General features: G+C 41.3%; 1 protein-coding gene across 1 annotated transcript; it reads left to right on the top strand.

The window, feature by feature from the left end:
- The first annotated feature begins 599 nt into the window (after positions 1 to 599).
- On the top strand, positions 600 to 9,550 carry Psmd6 (proteasome 26S subunit, non-ATPase 6). The gene is made up of 8 exons (XM_021203211.2): positions 600 to 811; positions 1,360 to 1,565; positions 4,905 to 5,050; positions 5,272 to 5,491; positions 5,607 to 5,715; positions 7,607 to 7,775; positions 9,130 to 9,207; positions 9,346 to 9,550. The coding sequence occupies exons 1-8, from the start codon at positions 667 to 669 to the stop codon at positions 9,440 to 9,442; spliced, it is 1,170 nt and encodes a 389-aa protein (XP_021058870.1). The 5' UTR covers positions 600 to 666; the 3' UTR covers positions 9,443 to 9,550.
- Positions 9,551 to 15,575: the final 6,025 nt, after the last annotated feature.

Genomic DNA, 15,575 nt, shown 5'->3' with positions numbered 1-15,575 from the left:
TTCTGAGTTTGAGGCCAGCCTGGTCTACAAAGTGAGTTCCAGGACAGCCAAGGCTACACAGAGAAACCCTGTCTCGAAAAACAAAACAACAACAACAAAAAAAAAAATTCGGGAACATGGGCTACTCTTTCTTAGAATAGGGAAGAATGTGGATTTTAAATGTAAAGAAAGTAGGTTTTACACAGGCCTTGTCATGTAGCTGTTATGTAACCTTATCTGGTCACTTTTCAAATCTTTATGTTCCAGTTTGTTTGCCTACAATCTGGACAAAAAGAATCCCTCCCTAGTTCAAGAGTATTAAAACAAAGATGGCCCTGGAAAACTGTTTTTATTGTTTTTCTCATCTGTATTATATTTTCAAACTGTTATCAGATTTCCAGATTCTATCTGTTGCCAATGTAAGAGAAGTAAAATATATAAAAAGGAAGAAAAAAGATATGAAATGAAAGTTGGGCCCAACTCTGACCTAAAGAGACCTAAAGAGAAAGGGGACAGCGCCAGGTGCTCCCTCCCATGTCCAGCAGGGGACGCTGCAGGCGGCGGAGACAGAGACGCGACCGGAAGTCAGCCTGGCGGCTCCGGGCGCCTGCGACGCCTCCTCCTCCTGCTTCCGCTGGCGGCCCGGGGCTCCGCTCGGTTCTCTCCGCTCGCTCCTGTGCCGTAGCCATGCCGCTGGAAAACCTGGAAGAGGAGGGTCTGCCCAAGAACCCCGACCTGCGCATCGCGCAGCTGCGGTTTCTGCTGAGCCTGCCGGAGCACCGCGGGGACGCGGCGGTGCGCGAGGAGCTGATGGCGGCCGTCCGGGAAAACAGTGAGGCCCGCGAGCGCCGAGTCAGCGGCCTAGGCGGGGCGGGCGGGCCGGGCGCCCGGCTGGCGTCTCCGTCGAGCCTCACGCAGAGCCCTGGGGCGTCCCCCTGGACCCGAGCGGGGCCTGCCCGCCCCAGTGGGTTCTTCCCCGCCGCGAGACGTTCCGGGAAGCCTCGGGGGCTCGGCGCGGCTGGACGCCGGGCAGAGGCGCCTCGGCTTTAGTGATGCCTGCCAGGGTGTAGCTGCCCGCCAAGGGACAGTCGGGGTTCTGTCCCTAGCAGTCGAGTCGAATTCGTGTCCTTTCCCTGGCATGCGGGCTCCTTGGGAACAGGAGCCGAGCAGAGCAAACTGAGGATTCGATCCCCCTCCCTTTGGCCTTGGTGGCCCTCAGAGCTGCTGAGGTCGCCTCTCAAGCAGGCGCCCGGCTTCGAACCCTAGCTGTGCCACCCAGACCCACGGTTGGGAGGCGGCTGCCAGCTGACCTTCGGTGGGGTGGGAAAAGCAAGCAGACGCTAACAGGTTACCTTATCATGCTTGATTTGTGGCTTTTAGATATGGCTCCTTATTATGAAGCCTTGTGTAAATCCCTCGACTGGCAGATGGACATGGATCTCCTCAGTAAAATGAAGAAGGCAAATGAAGACGAGTTGAAACGTTTGGATGAGGAGTTGGAGGATGCAGAGAAGAATCTGGGAGAAAGTGAAATTCGAGATGCGATGATGGCAAAAGCAGAGTACCTCTGTCAGATAGGTGACAAGGTCAGTAGAGATGCTCTGTCCTCGCTGGGTAGGTGACGGGGACAGTGGAGATGCTCTGCCCTCTCTGGGTAGGTGACAGGGGCAGTAGAGATGCTCTGTCCTCGCTGGGTAGGTGACAGGGGCAGTGGAGATGCTCTGTCCTCGCTGGGTAGGTGACAGGGACAGTGGAGATGCTCTGCCCTCTCTGGGTAGGTGACAAGGTCAGTAGAGATGCTCTGTCCTCGCTGGGTAGGTGACAGGGACAGTGGAGATGCTCTGCCCTCGCTGGGTAGGTGACAGGGACAGTGGAGATGCTCTACCCTCTCTGGGTAGGTGACAGGGACAGTGGAGATGCTCTGCCCTCTCTGGGTAGGTGACAGGGACAGTGGAGATGCTCTGTCCTCGCTGGAGATGAGAGATGCTCCCTCTTTTCTGGAGGTACAGACCATTGTTGTACATTAGTGCAAATGAGTAATATCTCACTGGATAAGTGATTTTTTTTTTTAAGTAGAAGGATAATTATATTTACCTGTACTGAAGAGTCAGTACAGAAACAGAAGATATATGATAATGTTGCAGCACCCAGTTCCCTGCTCTTAACAGAGCAAGGTGTGTTAGTCTTCATTACTGTGTCATTAAAAACAAATATCCATGAGGCTAGAGAGAAGAGGCTCGGTGGCTTAAGAGTATATACTGCAGATCATCTTGGAGTAGACCTAAGTGCAGTTCCCACCACCCACATCAAGAGGTTCACAACACCAGCCCCCAGGTATCTGATCCCTCTAGCCTCCAAAGACATCTGCACTCATGTACACATGCCCCTAGACACACATGCACATACTAATCCAGAACAAAACAAGGGCAGAGGTTTTGTCCCCTGTTTACAACATTTGGGTCATTCTCAGGAGTTAACTTATGTGGTTGGGAAGCAATTAGTGTACATTTTAAAAGGTATACAGCTGCCGGGCAGTGGGGTTGCACACCTTTAATCCCAGCACTTGGGAGGCAGAGGCAGGAGGATTTCTGAGTTCAAGGCCAGCCTGGTCTACAGAGTGAGTTCCAGGACAGCCAGGGATACACAGAGAAACCCTGTCTGGAAAAACAAAACAGAACAAAAACAAGTTTACAGTAGGAGGCTGGAGTGATGCTCAGGGGTTGACAGTGTTGGTTGCTCTCAAAGAGGACCCAGATTTGATACATAATCTCCATCTGACAGTTTACAGCCCACTTTAATTCCAGTTCTGGGAGATCCAATACCGTCTTTTGACCTCTGCTGGCACTTACCAGGCAAGCATCGGCATGCACAGACGGACATTTAGGCAGTATACTCAAAGACATAAAGTAAATCTAAAATATATACACTAGTAATACTTATCATTCAAGAGTTGCAGTCGTGTGGGTTTTTCTTTGTTCTGTACCTTGAGAAATAACTAACTCGCATAGCCCTTTGATTGTGTAGTTATGTACTTGTGTATGTATGTCTTGTAGATAATGAGTAGTGAACATGTATTTGTGTGCATGAGATCACTGTATCTTCCACGACTCCTCTTCCGTGCATCTGTCACTGCATTCCGAGAACTTTGTTAACGTTCTGGTTCACCGCTTCCGCATCCACTTTTTGAGTAGGTTGTCTGTTCAGCTGGTAGGGATGCACAAACTGCTTCAGCTAGTTTTGCTTTAACCAGCTGTAATAGTTGATTTTTCTTAAACAAATTGCTGTGGTTAAAAAACATGTTCATATGTCTCCTACTATATATATGCTAATGTTTTGTGGTTTTGTTTTTGTTTTTTTTTTCTTTTTTGAGACAGGATTTCTCTGTGTAGCCCTGGCTGTCTTGGAACTAACTCTGTAGACCAGGCTGGCCTCAAACACACAGAGATCTGCTTGCCTCTGCCTCCCAAACTCTGGGATTTAAAGCGGTGTGCCTCCACTGCCCATACATGCTAGTGTTTGTTTAGGATACTGTTTAGTCTGAGGTGAAATTGCTGGGAGAGTAAACACTTATTTTCCTAGGTGTGGCCATTTATTTTAAGTAATCCTAGTGCTGGATCTACTCTGAAGCATTTGGATGTAGGATGACTTGGTTCCAGTATTAAAAATAGTGTGAGCTCTTGGATCAGATGGCCTGGATTATATTTCTAGCCTGAATAGTCATTATTTGCTGCAGCTACACTTTTCTCATGTAAAATAGGATGATGCGTTTCTACCTGATGCTGTTTAAAGATACAGGGAAAGAGTTTAGAACTGCACTAGCCCAAAGAAAGGGCTCAAATTATAAACTGTTGAATTTTAACTTAAAACTTTTTTAAAAAAAATTTAAATTTAGTTAGTGGTGGTCATTTTAAAAACTTAGACATATAGTGGGGGGGGGGGGACCATGAGATGTAGTATGAGTATGGTTTGGTTTGAAAAGATAGTCAGTATGTATGTGATTGAGTGATTTGAAGGTTTTGTGTCAGGTCTTGAATTTAATCAGTATGGCTTAGTCAGCGTTGGGTGATTGCTGTTCGTGTTAATGCCATATTCCTTCTATGTTGGCTCACAGTATTCTCCCCAAAAGAATGTTCAGGTTTTTTCTGTTACTGACTGTTTCTAAATGTTTAACGGTTGCAGTAGTTTTATTATTACTTGTATTTATCAACAATTTTTTGACGCTTAGTTCATTGCAGATGTTAATGTAGGTTCCTTTAAGACAGTCTTGTTATCTTTTAACTTGACTCATGATTACCTTTATTTTTGATACAAAACGGCATAAACTCGCCTACTGTTTTAACTTTATTCTGCAAACTTGCAGTCATCCATTTCTTCCCAAATCCCTGGTTCCCTAGTGAGGAACAGTATTGCATTTCCAGGTCTGGGTACGAGGCATGCTCACTGCTGTTCTGACAAATCCTTTTATACATTTATGAAGTGTGAATAATAATTGTGGAACATGCTATACAGTTATGTCTGAAGAAACACCAAGTATAAAAGTGATTTTTTTTTCACTGTTCTTGCAAAAAAGCAGTGGAATCACTTTCTCTCAGTTGGGATGAGATTGCATACACATCTATTGAGTGGTCTAACCAGTGACGTGAGCCTCTTAAAATGATTAAGAATTTATAGTGAACTTATTTGGAAGTAATGCTAATTGTTACAGGCAGAAACACATTGTCTATTATGTGCTTTTCATATATTGTCCTCAGAATGAAGTGTTCCCCTGGGCATAAAGAAACGCTTGGTCTTTATCCCAATGACCCTTTCACTGGCGTCTTACTTCAGCTGTACTTCTGTGCCGCCAGCTACTCTGGGGAAATCCAGGAAGGTGATGGCTTTGCTAAATTGTATACTTTTCACTCCTTTGATCTTGAATTTGACAGGAAGGAGCTTTGACAGCTTTTCGCAAGACATATGATAAGACTGTGGCCCTGGGTCACCGACTGGATATTGTATTCTATCTCCTAAGGATCGGGCTCTTTTATATGGATAATGACCTCATTACTCGAAACACAGAAAAGGCCAAAAGGTACAATTGGCAGTGGATGTGACCCTGGAGGTTATGGGCTGTTAATAGTAAGTTATTAATTAAGTTGGTAGGCCCACATTTCCCCATTTTTGTTTTGCTGACAACTATGGAATTTGGTCCAAGAGTTGACATACTTGCTGAATAAAATACTTACTTAAAATTTTTTTCTTTAAAAAAACCTTTAAGAATTAGCATTATGTTTCTTTTGTGTGTTTTGCTAGCCTAATAGAGGAAGGCGGAGACTGGGACAGGCGAAACAGGCTAAAAGTGTACCAAGGCTTATATTGTGTGGCTATCCGTGACTTCAAACAGGCAGCAGAGCTCTTTCTCGACACTGTGTCTACATTTACATCCTATGAGCTCATGGATTACAAGACATTTGTGACTTACACTGTTTACGTCAGTATGATTGCCTTAGAAAGACCAGATCTCAGGGAAAAGGTAAAGAACCCTTACTATCCTTTTAAAGACTGCCACATGATTTCTTAAATATACAAAAATCATTAAAATGGTCATTTTTTGTTGTTTGATTGATTTGTTTTGTTTTGATACCCAGGTCATTAAAGGGGCAGAGATTCTTGAAGTGTTGCACAGTCTTCCAGCAGTTCGGCAGTATCTGTTTTCTCTCTATGAATGCCGTTACTCAGTTTTCTTCCAATCATTAGGTAAGGATCGGACTTCATCTTGTGGTCCTGTGGGTACATGGCACAGCAGGTTATAAGCATGTATAAGAGATGTGGTAGCTTGAGAGCTGCAGGTCTTCTTAATCCTTAGGTTCTGCCTATTGTGCTTATTTAAGGCCAGCAAACTTGGTGTACTTTTTAAATCCCCAAATATGAGAATGATATGTATGCGTGTTTGATGCATATGTGAAAGTCTTTCAGGTTGCTTCTCTTTTATCATGTGAGTCCTGGAGACTCAACTCAGGTCATCAGGCATGGCTCTAGCATCTGATGAAGGGTTAACACTAGAACTAGGGATCTTGGCTGCACAGCCATCCAGATATGTTACCCAAAAGACAACAGACACAAGCACAGGCAACCGAAAGCACTCAGTCACTGAGAGGTCTCACAGAAGGGAAAACCCAAAGAAATCGTGAATATGATGCAATGGAGCAAAGCAAACAGAAGAGAAAAAGGAGGGCTGTCCAGTGACTGTGAGACAGGATAGAAGGGGACAGGCTGCACTCTCGCCAACAGTAAAGTACCTGTGACCAATAAGATTTCCTTTTTCTTCTCAAACTATCAAGTTTTATAAAAATGTGGAGATGGGTTCTTTCAAATACTATAAACTGGTACAATGTTTCTAGGGACAGAGTGGACAAGGTATACTGATATTTATGCAAAGTTCAATGTCTTAGACTACCTATGTGTTCAAAACAGGGTGACTTTTACAAGGTTGAGCTGAAATCTTAGAAACTTTCTATCAGTAGATAATAAATTCAGGGACACAGTACACTCAGCATCCCTTTGACAACTGGAAGCTGTAAGGAACTTCACTTGATTGAAACCTATGTACTTAGTCCATGAGAGCAGTACAACCACTTGATTGAAACAGCTCACCATTGGTATAGTGACATAAAAAGCTTCTCCATCTTACATTGTGACGAGAAAAAGCAAGTTGGAGAGCAGAATATGAAATAGAACTACAATATGTCCAGAAACTTGGTAACTGCTGCCTGAAGAGAAATACTTGCAACACCATGTTAGTGAAAACTGTTTAGTGGTTTATAGGATCCTATTAGAAAGTTGTCTAGTGTGTATCTAATTTTTTTTAGTTGTTAAAGTATTAAGTACCAGGAAGGATTGTGTAAATAAGTGTGTGTGGTTTGGGAGAGGGAGATACAATGCGTTTCACTTGTGGTTATACTCAATTTCTAGAAACAATCACACTATCTGGCAGAGGGTTCTATTCTTCCCCTTGTTCAACTTGTCTCTATCCCATTAGATTTTGCAGTCTTTCTATTTCTGAACTCAGTTATAATTATTACGCCTTGGGACTGTGCTTGCTGACATTATTGTCTAATAATGTTCTCTGCTTAGGCACTTTCTCAGAATTCTTTCCTGCCCACTGCCCTAGGAAGGGCTTCCCAAACATGCTGCCTGTGCCATTTTCTTCATTGAACTTATTACTTGCATCATGGTTTCATAACCAGAGCAGAAGCATATAGTATCTAGTAAAATAAACTTATATTCCTGTAGATTGCTCATTAATATCCTATATATACTTTACTCTTCAATTTTGTTGCTACATCAGCCTTGTTAACAACTTGTCCTTAAACTTTACATTTTTATAAGTTTCATCACTCTTTGTTGTTTATTTTGTGACTTTGTAAAAATGTCTCTTTTTTGTTTTTGTCTTTCATTTATCACTCCCTCCTGCTTGGTATAATTGTAAATGAAAGTTATAGGATTTGCTTCATTATATAAAATGCTCCCAGTTATGCCATGATCTGGTGACAGTTCACTGTCGACCTGTCTTTGTTGGCTGCTCTGAGAGGACATAAGTATGTAGAGATCAGAACTCCTAGGTTTAATGTCGTCTTATTTATTGTAGCAATCGTGGAACAGGAAATGAAAAAGGATTGGCTTTTTGCACCTCATTACCGATACTATGTAAGAGAAATGAGAATTCATGCATACAGCCAGCTGCTGGAATCATATAGGTCATTAACCCTTGGCTATATGGCAGAAGCTTTTGGTGTGGGTGTGGAATTCATTGACCAGTAAGTTTAACAAATTTATGTATCTAAACTGCCTTTTAATGTGTGTTTTCTACATTTTCTGAGTTTATACTGCTTCCCTCAGTGTAAACTCAGGGAAGAGAATTTCTGAACTGTTATTTTAACAGTAGCACATATCCATGTCTGCCTTCCTCGGAATACAGTTTCCAGTGAGATGAGCATAGCATTGCTGGAGTAATTGAACCAGTTTAAGTTTATATGGGCTGCAGGTTTTATAGCTTATATTTAGTGGCATTTCCTCTGAGAATGTCAGAGTTACAATTTTCGTCAGGTTGGTGACAAAATGTGGGACTTGAACACTGCAATCATTAACTCACAAATACTGAGCTGTTCATGTTTGGTGCTCTTGTAGTCTCTGTGCACTTCATTCAATTGAACACTGCAGGAGTGTAGAGAGGAGTGTAGACCTTGGGAACTGTCTGCCTGGATACAGCATGCCTGAAGAGGGGTGTCTGCAGGAGCCAGTATCTAGCATGGCTGTGCCATACCTGGGATCAGCAGTTGGCTTGGGGCCTTATAGTTCATGGTATAGAGCTTGGATTTTGAGTCTGTGTGCTATGCAATGCCGTTGAAGGGTTTTCACCATGAAAGCAACACAGTTACATCCTCCATCTTACACAGTAAGGGAACCTAGGTAATAACTCGGCTGTTCAGTAGCACAGGCAATTTTAGTGTAGTTGAAGATGTGATGTCTGTATGATAAATGTTGATGGTTTGTTCACAATGCCGAATAGAAAAGTGATGGTTAAAATAAAGTTGTTTTAATTCTGATCATTCTCTTGTGGCATATAGTTTATCATTATATTTTATCATAAAAAAATTCAAAGAAATTTTAAGTTGTATAATGAATTTTGATTTGTACACTTTGTGTGCATGTGAATCTGTCAATCTGGCTGACAGGGTCTCATGAAAGCAGTCATCCTGCCGCAGCATCCTGCCGCAGCACCCTGCAATCTGAGGTTGCAGCTGCTCTTCCCTTTTGTTTCTTAAAGCATTCACTAGAGTTCGAGGATGGCAAGTCTCAACTCAGATGCTTGCAGGTGTGAGCATGGCTTTAAGAGCTGCTGGAGTCCTTACATCAAACTGAAGTGGATTGAAAGCAGATTTTGTGTTTCATTGTGTTCTGGGACGGCATAAGGAAGTGAGGGGAAGAAGAAACTAGATAGTATTGGAAAGGAAATGGACTGTTAACTTCTAGGGCCAGGTTTATTCTAGTAGATGACTCAAGCCTGCAATAAATCAGACATGTCACTGCTGTGTATCTGGTAGATCTCACCTGTAAGACAAGAGTTCTGTTTTTCTAAAACTAATGATGGATTTTCTTTTTCTCAATCAGGGAACTGTCCAGGTTTATTGCTGCTGGAAGACTACACTGCAAAATTGATAAAGTAAATGAAATAGTAGAAACCAACAGGTATCCTTATTATCTTAATCATTTGTTATTGCTGAGAATGGGGTAGTTTTAAGTGCCTGTGTGTACAAGTAGGTTACCTCGTCAGGAAATCACATGGCTGCTAAATAATTCATTTTTTTCCCTTTACTTTATTTATAGACCTGATAGCAAGAACTGGCAGTACCAAGAAACCATCAAGAAAGGAGACTTGCTGCTAAACAGGGTTCAGAAATTATCCAGAGTGATTAACATGTAAAACCATTTAAATGTATTCCTTTACAGTTGTTACTTGAAAGCTTTTCTAACTCTCTTTACTGTGTGCCCACTTCAACAGCATCAAATAAATATGTCATTTGTTTCTTTCTGTTTAATTTTTTTTTTCTTAAACATACATGTCTTTAAGTACTGGGTCCAATAATGCCACTTGAGTTATTAATGGAAAGTGCTCTTTATCTTTTACCTATCGTATCTGTGTGGTCCACAGTCTGGAGGCTATAGTCAGACTCAGTCACAGGATTCTGCCTTGGTTTAAAGTACAGGATTACGGGTACTCCAAACCACAGTGCAGCAGTGTTCCCATTTAATATGAAAAGATTAATCTTACAAAACTGAATACGTTCTCGCTCACAGAAGCTTGCATGAACTCGACTCCAGAATATGACTTAGCTAAAAACAGATTCTCAAAATCCTGTAGAAATATTAGCAAAATGACTATTTATTTTGGAATTGAACCTTGTAAGCTGGGGAGTTGGGGAGGGGAGGTCAGTGCTATAAAAATATAAAAACATATAAAGGGAGGGAGGGGTACAGGTTGTGAAGGGAACTCTACTCTTGAGTTACACAAGTGGGACATAGAGGACACTGGGGACATGTTGAGCGAAGGATGACCAGGTTGGACTTAGTGTTTTGTTATGTCATTGTGTATGGAGTGCTTACGAAGTAGAGGCGACAAGATTTGCTGAAAGATTAGTGAGACAGGAGTGGCTGTAAGAAAATGAGGTGAGGATCCCGTAAGCCCTAAGTGACGTGACTGTTATCCTAGAGTCCTGATGGAGGCAAATGATGAGTTTACCATGAAAGGCAAGGACAGAGAAAAGTTTCTGGTGTTTTAAGAACACATTTATGTATAGGAATGAAAACACATCTCACCTGACAAGATTGGTAATAATTCAGCATTTCTCCGGGAAAAACTGCATGATTGATTGTTACAATCGGATGGAATATCATGACAAAATATTATATTATCTTCAAAGTCAAGACCATGTCCTATGAAAGAGTGGTCCCCAGTATGCAGTACAGGTAATATTATGTGTGGCCAGACTTGTATTTGAAAAGAGTTTTTTGCAGCTTCAGGATGTTGGGTAGGAAGGAGGCAGCCTGTTGGATATTCCTAAAGTATTTAAAAACAACAAGGTAGGGATTTCAAAAAAAAAAAATCTCTTCCATTACCTGATTAATTTTTTCTTGGCCTTTTGGTCAAGAGTAATTATACAATATATTTATAAATGAAAGAACTATGAGTCACTGAGTGCAGTCTCTGTAAGAACTGTGTTTGTTCCTCAGCACTAAATCCCTCCCTACTCCAGGCTTAGGGATCTCGGGAGAGCAGGTTTCTGTAAGCCAGAGGGGGTGGGGGACAGCTCTTCTGTCAACATAAGCACAGCTCATGAAGTCAAGCTGGAGACAGGTGTAGGGCCTGCACATGAGAATGATGGTTTCCAGTTTACGGCTTTTATGGGCTTCCTGCGTGCAGGCAAAGGGGTCTGATTCTTGTGCCTTCTCTTGGCCATTTCTTTTCTGCTGTTTTGTCCAGTTCTTATGTGTTAGTTTTGTTCTGTTTTATGTTTTATTTTTAATCCCTTAGAAATCTGTTTTCTAATGAGAGACACAGAGTAAGTGGCTAGGGGGCGGTAAGAAGAAACTGAGTAGCTAAGGGAGGGAAACCCTAATCAAGATACATACTATGTTGGGGGCAGGGACCAGAGTTCAATTCCCAGCATATCTATGGCAGCTCACACCTGTCTGCAACTAGTTCCAGGGCTTCTGACACCCTCAACAAGGACAAACGTGCAGGCAAAACACTAATGAACATTAAAAAAAGTAATAATAACATGCTTTAAAAAGATGTCTGAAAAGAACTATATTCAATAAAATGAAAAAAAAAAAAAGACAACTTCATGCCCTTTTAAATTTAGTAGAATTCTCTGTATTAACTCAAAAAAATTGTTTTTTCCAACTCACACTTGAAATTGACTTGGCCTGCTGGAATCACAAGTATGGCTTTTAAGGTCAGAGAATGCTCAGCCCACACTTAAAATGTGCTCAGGTTTAACTTTTTTTAAAAGGGGTATCAATGCTTTTCTTCTCTTCATGAAAAGTAATAAGGCTCTTTGAGAAAGAAATCCAGGCACTTCAAAGCAGAACTACTTTAACTACTTTAAAAGTATCCGTTGCCTAAAACAATGTAAACAGTTCTCTGCAAATAATGTTATGATTATTTTGTGTTTGCCATTTGCATGTATACAAAACTGGAGGCCCTTTTATATAGTTTAGTTAGAAATTCTGAGTAACTCTTCAAGTTTCAGCTTAGAGCTAAAAATAAAACCAAAATCTCTTCTTTTTTTTCTTAAGGTGTGTGTGTTTGTGTGTGTGTGTGTGTGTGTGTGTGTGTGTGTGTGTGTGCGCGCGCGCGCGTGCACCATATACATGGGGTGCCCCCAGGAGGCCCATAGTAAGTACTGGAATTGGAATTACAGGAGGTTTATGAGTTCTGGGAACTAAACTTAGCTGAGCCCTATATCTAGCCCCCGAAACCTCTGAAATATGGCTGCAAGACATGAAGAAAACATTTCCACCCCACATTAAGCAGACAAGGCCAGTTCTAGGCCCAACTCCCTATGACTGGGCCATCTGAGTCCTAGAGAAATTCATCTTTGATTCTACTTTATAATCTTTGGAAAATATTGAGGTTCATTTTACTCTACAGACCTCAAAGTCCCGATCTACTTTGAAACATGCTTCTGTGAAGAATGTCAACAGAAGCCCAAGTCACGTAAACCAATGTCATGAAACTGACCAAGAGTTTTAATGGAAAGACTATACAGACTAGTCATTCCTGGCTTTGACAGTCTGTCTTTTGGCTTTTACATTTTAAATACTGATGCCACTGAAGGAATTCCTGCATTATGTCCCACAGAAAACTAATGCTGGGAAAGCAAAGGAGGCATTCAGTGTCACAAAGTTACATGCTGATCACGAGTTGCATGGACCTACTTAGATGTATTCTAAGGAAAAAATAGGTAAGGCCACCACCCAATTTTTAAGCAATTATGTCAGGTTTCTCTAGCAAATGTGGTAGATTAACTGATTCAGTGTCAAGCTAAGTTGTATGTGTTCATGCCCAGATTCTAGACCTGGCCCATTTTGGCAAGTGAGTTTGTTTTCCCTATATGTGAAGATGTGACGTCACCAGCCTGTGTTAGAAAAATTGAGCCAAGTATTTCTTTAACCTCTCCATGACAGCTCTAATTAATACAGCCTGTTTCTTCTAACTTAAAGGCCTTTCACAAAACGAAACAGGAGGGAAAATAAGAAGTCCGTTGGCATGAAGTTGAAATAAGCTAGCTCTTTTTTAATATAACCGACTATTAAATACATGGTATACTAAAGTTTGATTTTAAAAGCAAAATGAACATCTGTTTTTCCCAGTACATTCAGCCATTTCCATGAGTCAACTCCATTTCTACTGCCAATGTCATTCTTCTGTGCACCCCCTTCTGCACAGGTTACAGGTGACAACTCAAAAGCCAGAGATCTCAGCAGCCTAACAAGACAGCAAGGTCTCCGGAAGGTCTCCAGAGTTACTCTCCCCCGGCAGTGCTTACCTGGCTGGTGGCAGTGGCCTTGCAATTTACTTCTGCCCCAAACTCCTGTCAATTCCTCTGCAGCAGCTTCTGGAGGGAACTGGCAGGGATGGATATTTCAAAAGTACTCATAGTATTTGAGGCTCCTCTCCTGGGAGAATTTTACTTTGACCAATGGGGCATCGTGAGACGAAGTTTCCACTTTGGCCTGGGAGCTTTGGCTGTACTAAATGAGGGTAACAAGGACCAATAACCAGCTTTACAAGACCAACACCTTAGTGAACTGCTTGCAGCAACAAGAACATCAAGAGTTTCTCAGACCAGAGATAGTTTAAAGAACTGCTTTTGAAAATTTATTACATTCTGTGTATAAGAGAGAACATGCATGCATGCTATGGGACATGTGTATATCATAGGGATCAAACTCAAGTCTTCAGTTTTGGCAACAAGTGCCTGTTCCCACTGGGTCACCTTGCAGCCCCATGGACAGCGTTTTGATTACGAGCTGTAAAGTAAAAACATGTTTGAAGTTCGATTCTAACACGGTCGGAAACAGAGAAGTCTAGCCTGTCTTAGACTTCTGGGCTGCTGCAATGACTTAGGTGTCAGGTGCACGGATCCAGGAAGAATTGCTGGGCTTTAGTGGTTATCTCCAAGTCAGTATGAACTTGTTCTTTATGTTCCTGAGGATAAAGGCTCATGACAGCAACAATCTGAGAGCTCCATCTGTGTCGTCTATGCAGCAGGTTTCATGAATAATCTTCCACATTTCATCTACCCTTTATCCTGTTTGTACTTTCAACCGTCGCTGCCAGTAAGATCCCATATGGCAAGATCCAAAACTGCTACCTTTGCCCCTTGAGATGGCTTCTTACAATCCAGGGCAGATGACTTGCAAAGAAAGGCAGTAAGAAAGACCACTCCCCCCTTTTTATGGTCCAAAGCAGTGATGTATCCACAAGGAGATGTGTCACTGGATCATCTTGTTAACCCATCAGAGAAGGAAGTTCATGAGGCACTGAGGGGTCAGTCCAGTTTGGCTAATTCATAGATAAATGAGTTGCTTCCTTTAAGCAACAACCAAAAACAATTTTTAAATGATTTTTATAGGTACAATTAATGTACCCTGAATTTAACTAAAATGCATTTGTATGTATAGTAAGTGGAGAGAATAACAAATAAATAAATAAATAAATAAAAATCAAAGACTGTATGAGCTCCAGATGGAAAACCTCTCTAGCAGGTAAAGCTGATGAAAATTTGTCAAAATTCACAAGCGCGCAGGCTAAAGCAGAGTGCTGTCCTTATACTACCAACTCCTCCTTTCCTGCACATACAGGGCCAGGCCAGGGTACAACACTGTCTTGCTTATATGAGGATTGATTTCAACCAAGACAGAGCTTTCTGCCTAAGAATGGGAACACTGTAAGGTCTCAAGAGAATTGAGACTCTAGCGGAGGAAAGGCAAAGCAGAGGGTGTCTGACGTAAAGCTGATGGGAAAGGTATTAGACAAGGCAGAAACGCTCATGCAGCCAGCCTTATTGACAAGTCCTAATTTTATTGCCCATTTAGTAACAAACTAATTTCTTATAAAGCAAAACACAACTTTTCTTATAAATAGTATAAATTATTTTATTTACAGAAACTTNTTATAAAACAAATAGACTATATATTTCTTCTCTTTTAAATATCCAAAGTAATTTTCTATCCTTGANATTTGTTCATTTCTATACAGCAGCCAACAGAACGTCCAGCTGAGATGCTCTTGATTATGGGTACACATGTACCAAACTATTCACACATTTTAACACAGGAGATTGCTTTAATGAAGAAGCTCAAAAAAAATCCTTTTTAAGGCCCTGCATTCACTGACAGTATGTAGTGCTCATTTAAGTGATCTGAAAAACGTACAATATCTTACATAAGATATAAAAATGATTATTCTCTTAAACAGTAAAACTTTTAACAATCATTTTTCAAAGCCTAACTTTTCCCCAACCCAAGACAGAATGGAGATATTAAAAAGTCCATTGGCAACAGAACTCTTACAGGAAGACAGCTGCCTTTATAACTTACTTTTTTGTTTTTCAAATTAAAACATTTTTTCAATGTTCTCAGAGGTACTTCTTGCAGTTTTTAATACAAAATATTTTAAATATCCTATCTTAAACTGTGAATAACAAAACAGTTGCTGGCTGACAAGTTTTATAACACTTGGTGGCACTGGGTAGCCCATTGCCAGTGAAATTACTGTGAACCAAAAGGTCTTAATTTTAAAATACCTTATAAAAAATCACCAGCCTTGGTGGCTTTTAACTTCTTCCCTAAAACTTTAAGATATTTAGGTGAAAAAAAGCAAACTCCAAAAGTTCAACTCAGCATTCAAGTCTTTAAAGATGTCTGTCTGAGCTTAAACTGGGTTCAGGCACTTTCAGTGTGTTTTGTTTGTTTCCTCGTTAGTTTTAAACTACATCATATACTAATAACACAGGTGTGCTCAGAGAGCGAGCGGGCCTCTCTCTCTC

The sequence above is a fragment of the Mus pahari genome, chromosome 8, assembly GCF_900095145.1.
Source record: "Mus pahari chromosome 8, PAHARI_EIJ_v1.1, whole genome shotgun sequence".
NCBI classification, from domain to species: domain Eukaryota; kingdom Metazoa; phylum Chordata; class Mammalia; order Rodentia; family Muridae; genus Mus; species Mus pahari.
The sequence above is the reverse complement of the archived record's forward strand: the minus strand, read 5'-3'. Positions and strand labels throughout refer to the sequence as shown.

What these genes read in the sequence shown, in the direction of transcription:
- Psmd6 (XM_021203211.2), top strand. Translation starts at nt 667, where the DNA reads ATGCCGCTGGAAAACCTGGAAGAGGAGGGTCTGCCCAAGAACCCCGAC. An exon ending in GACCAGATCTCAGGGAAAAG is followed by an intron (nt 5,492 to 5,606) that starts GTAAAGAACCCT and finishes TTTGATACCCAG; the next exon opens with GTCATTAAAGGGGCAGAGAT. An exon ending in GGTGTGGAATTCATTGACCA is followed by an intron (nt 7,776 to 9,129) that starts GTAAGTTTAACA and finishes TTTCTCAATCAG; the next exon opens with GGAACTGTCCAGGTTTATTG.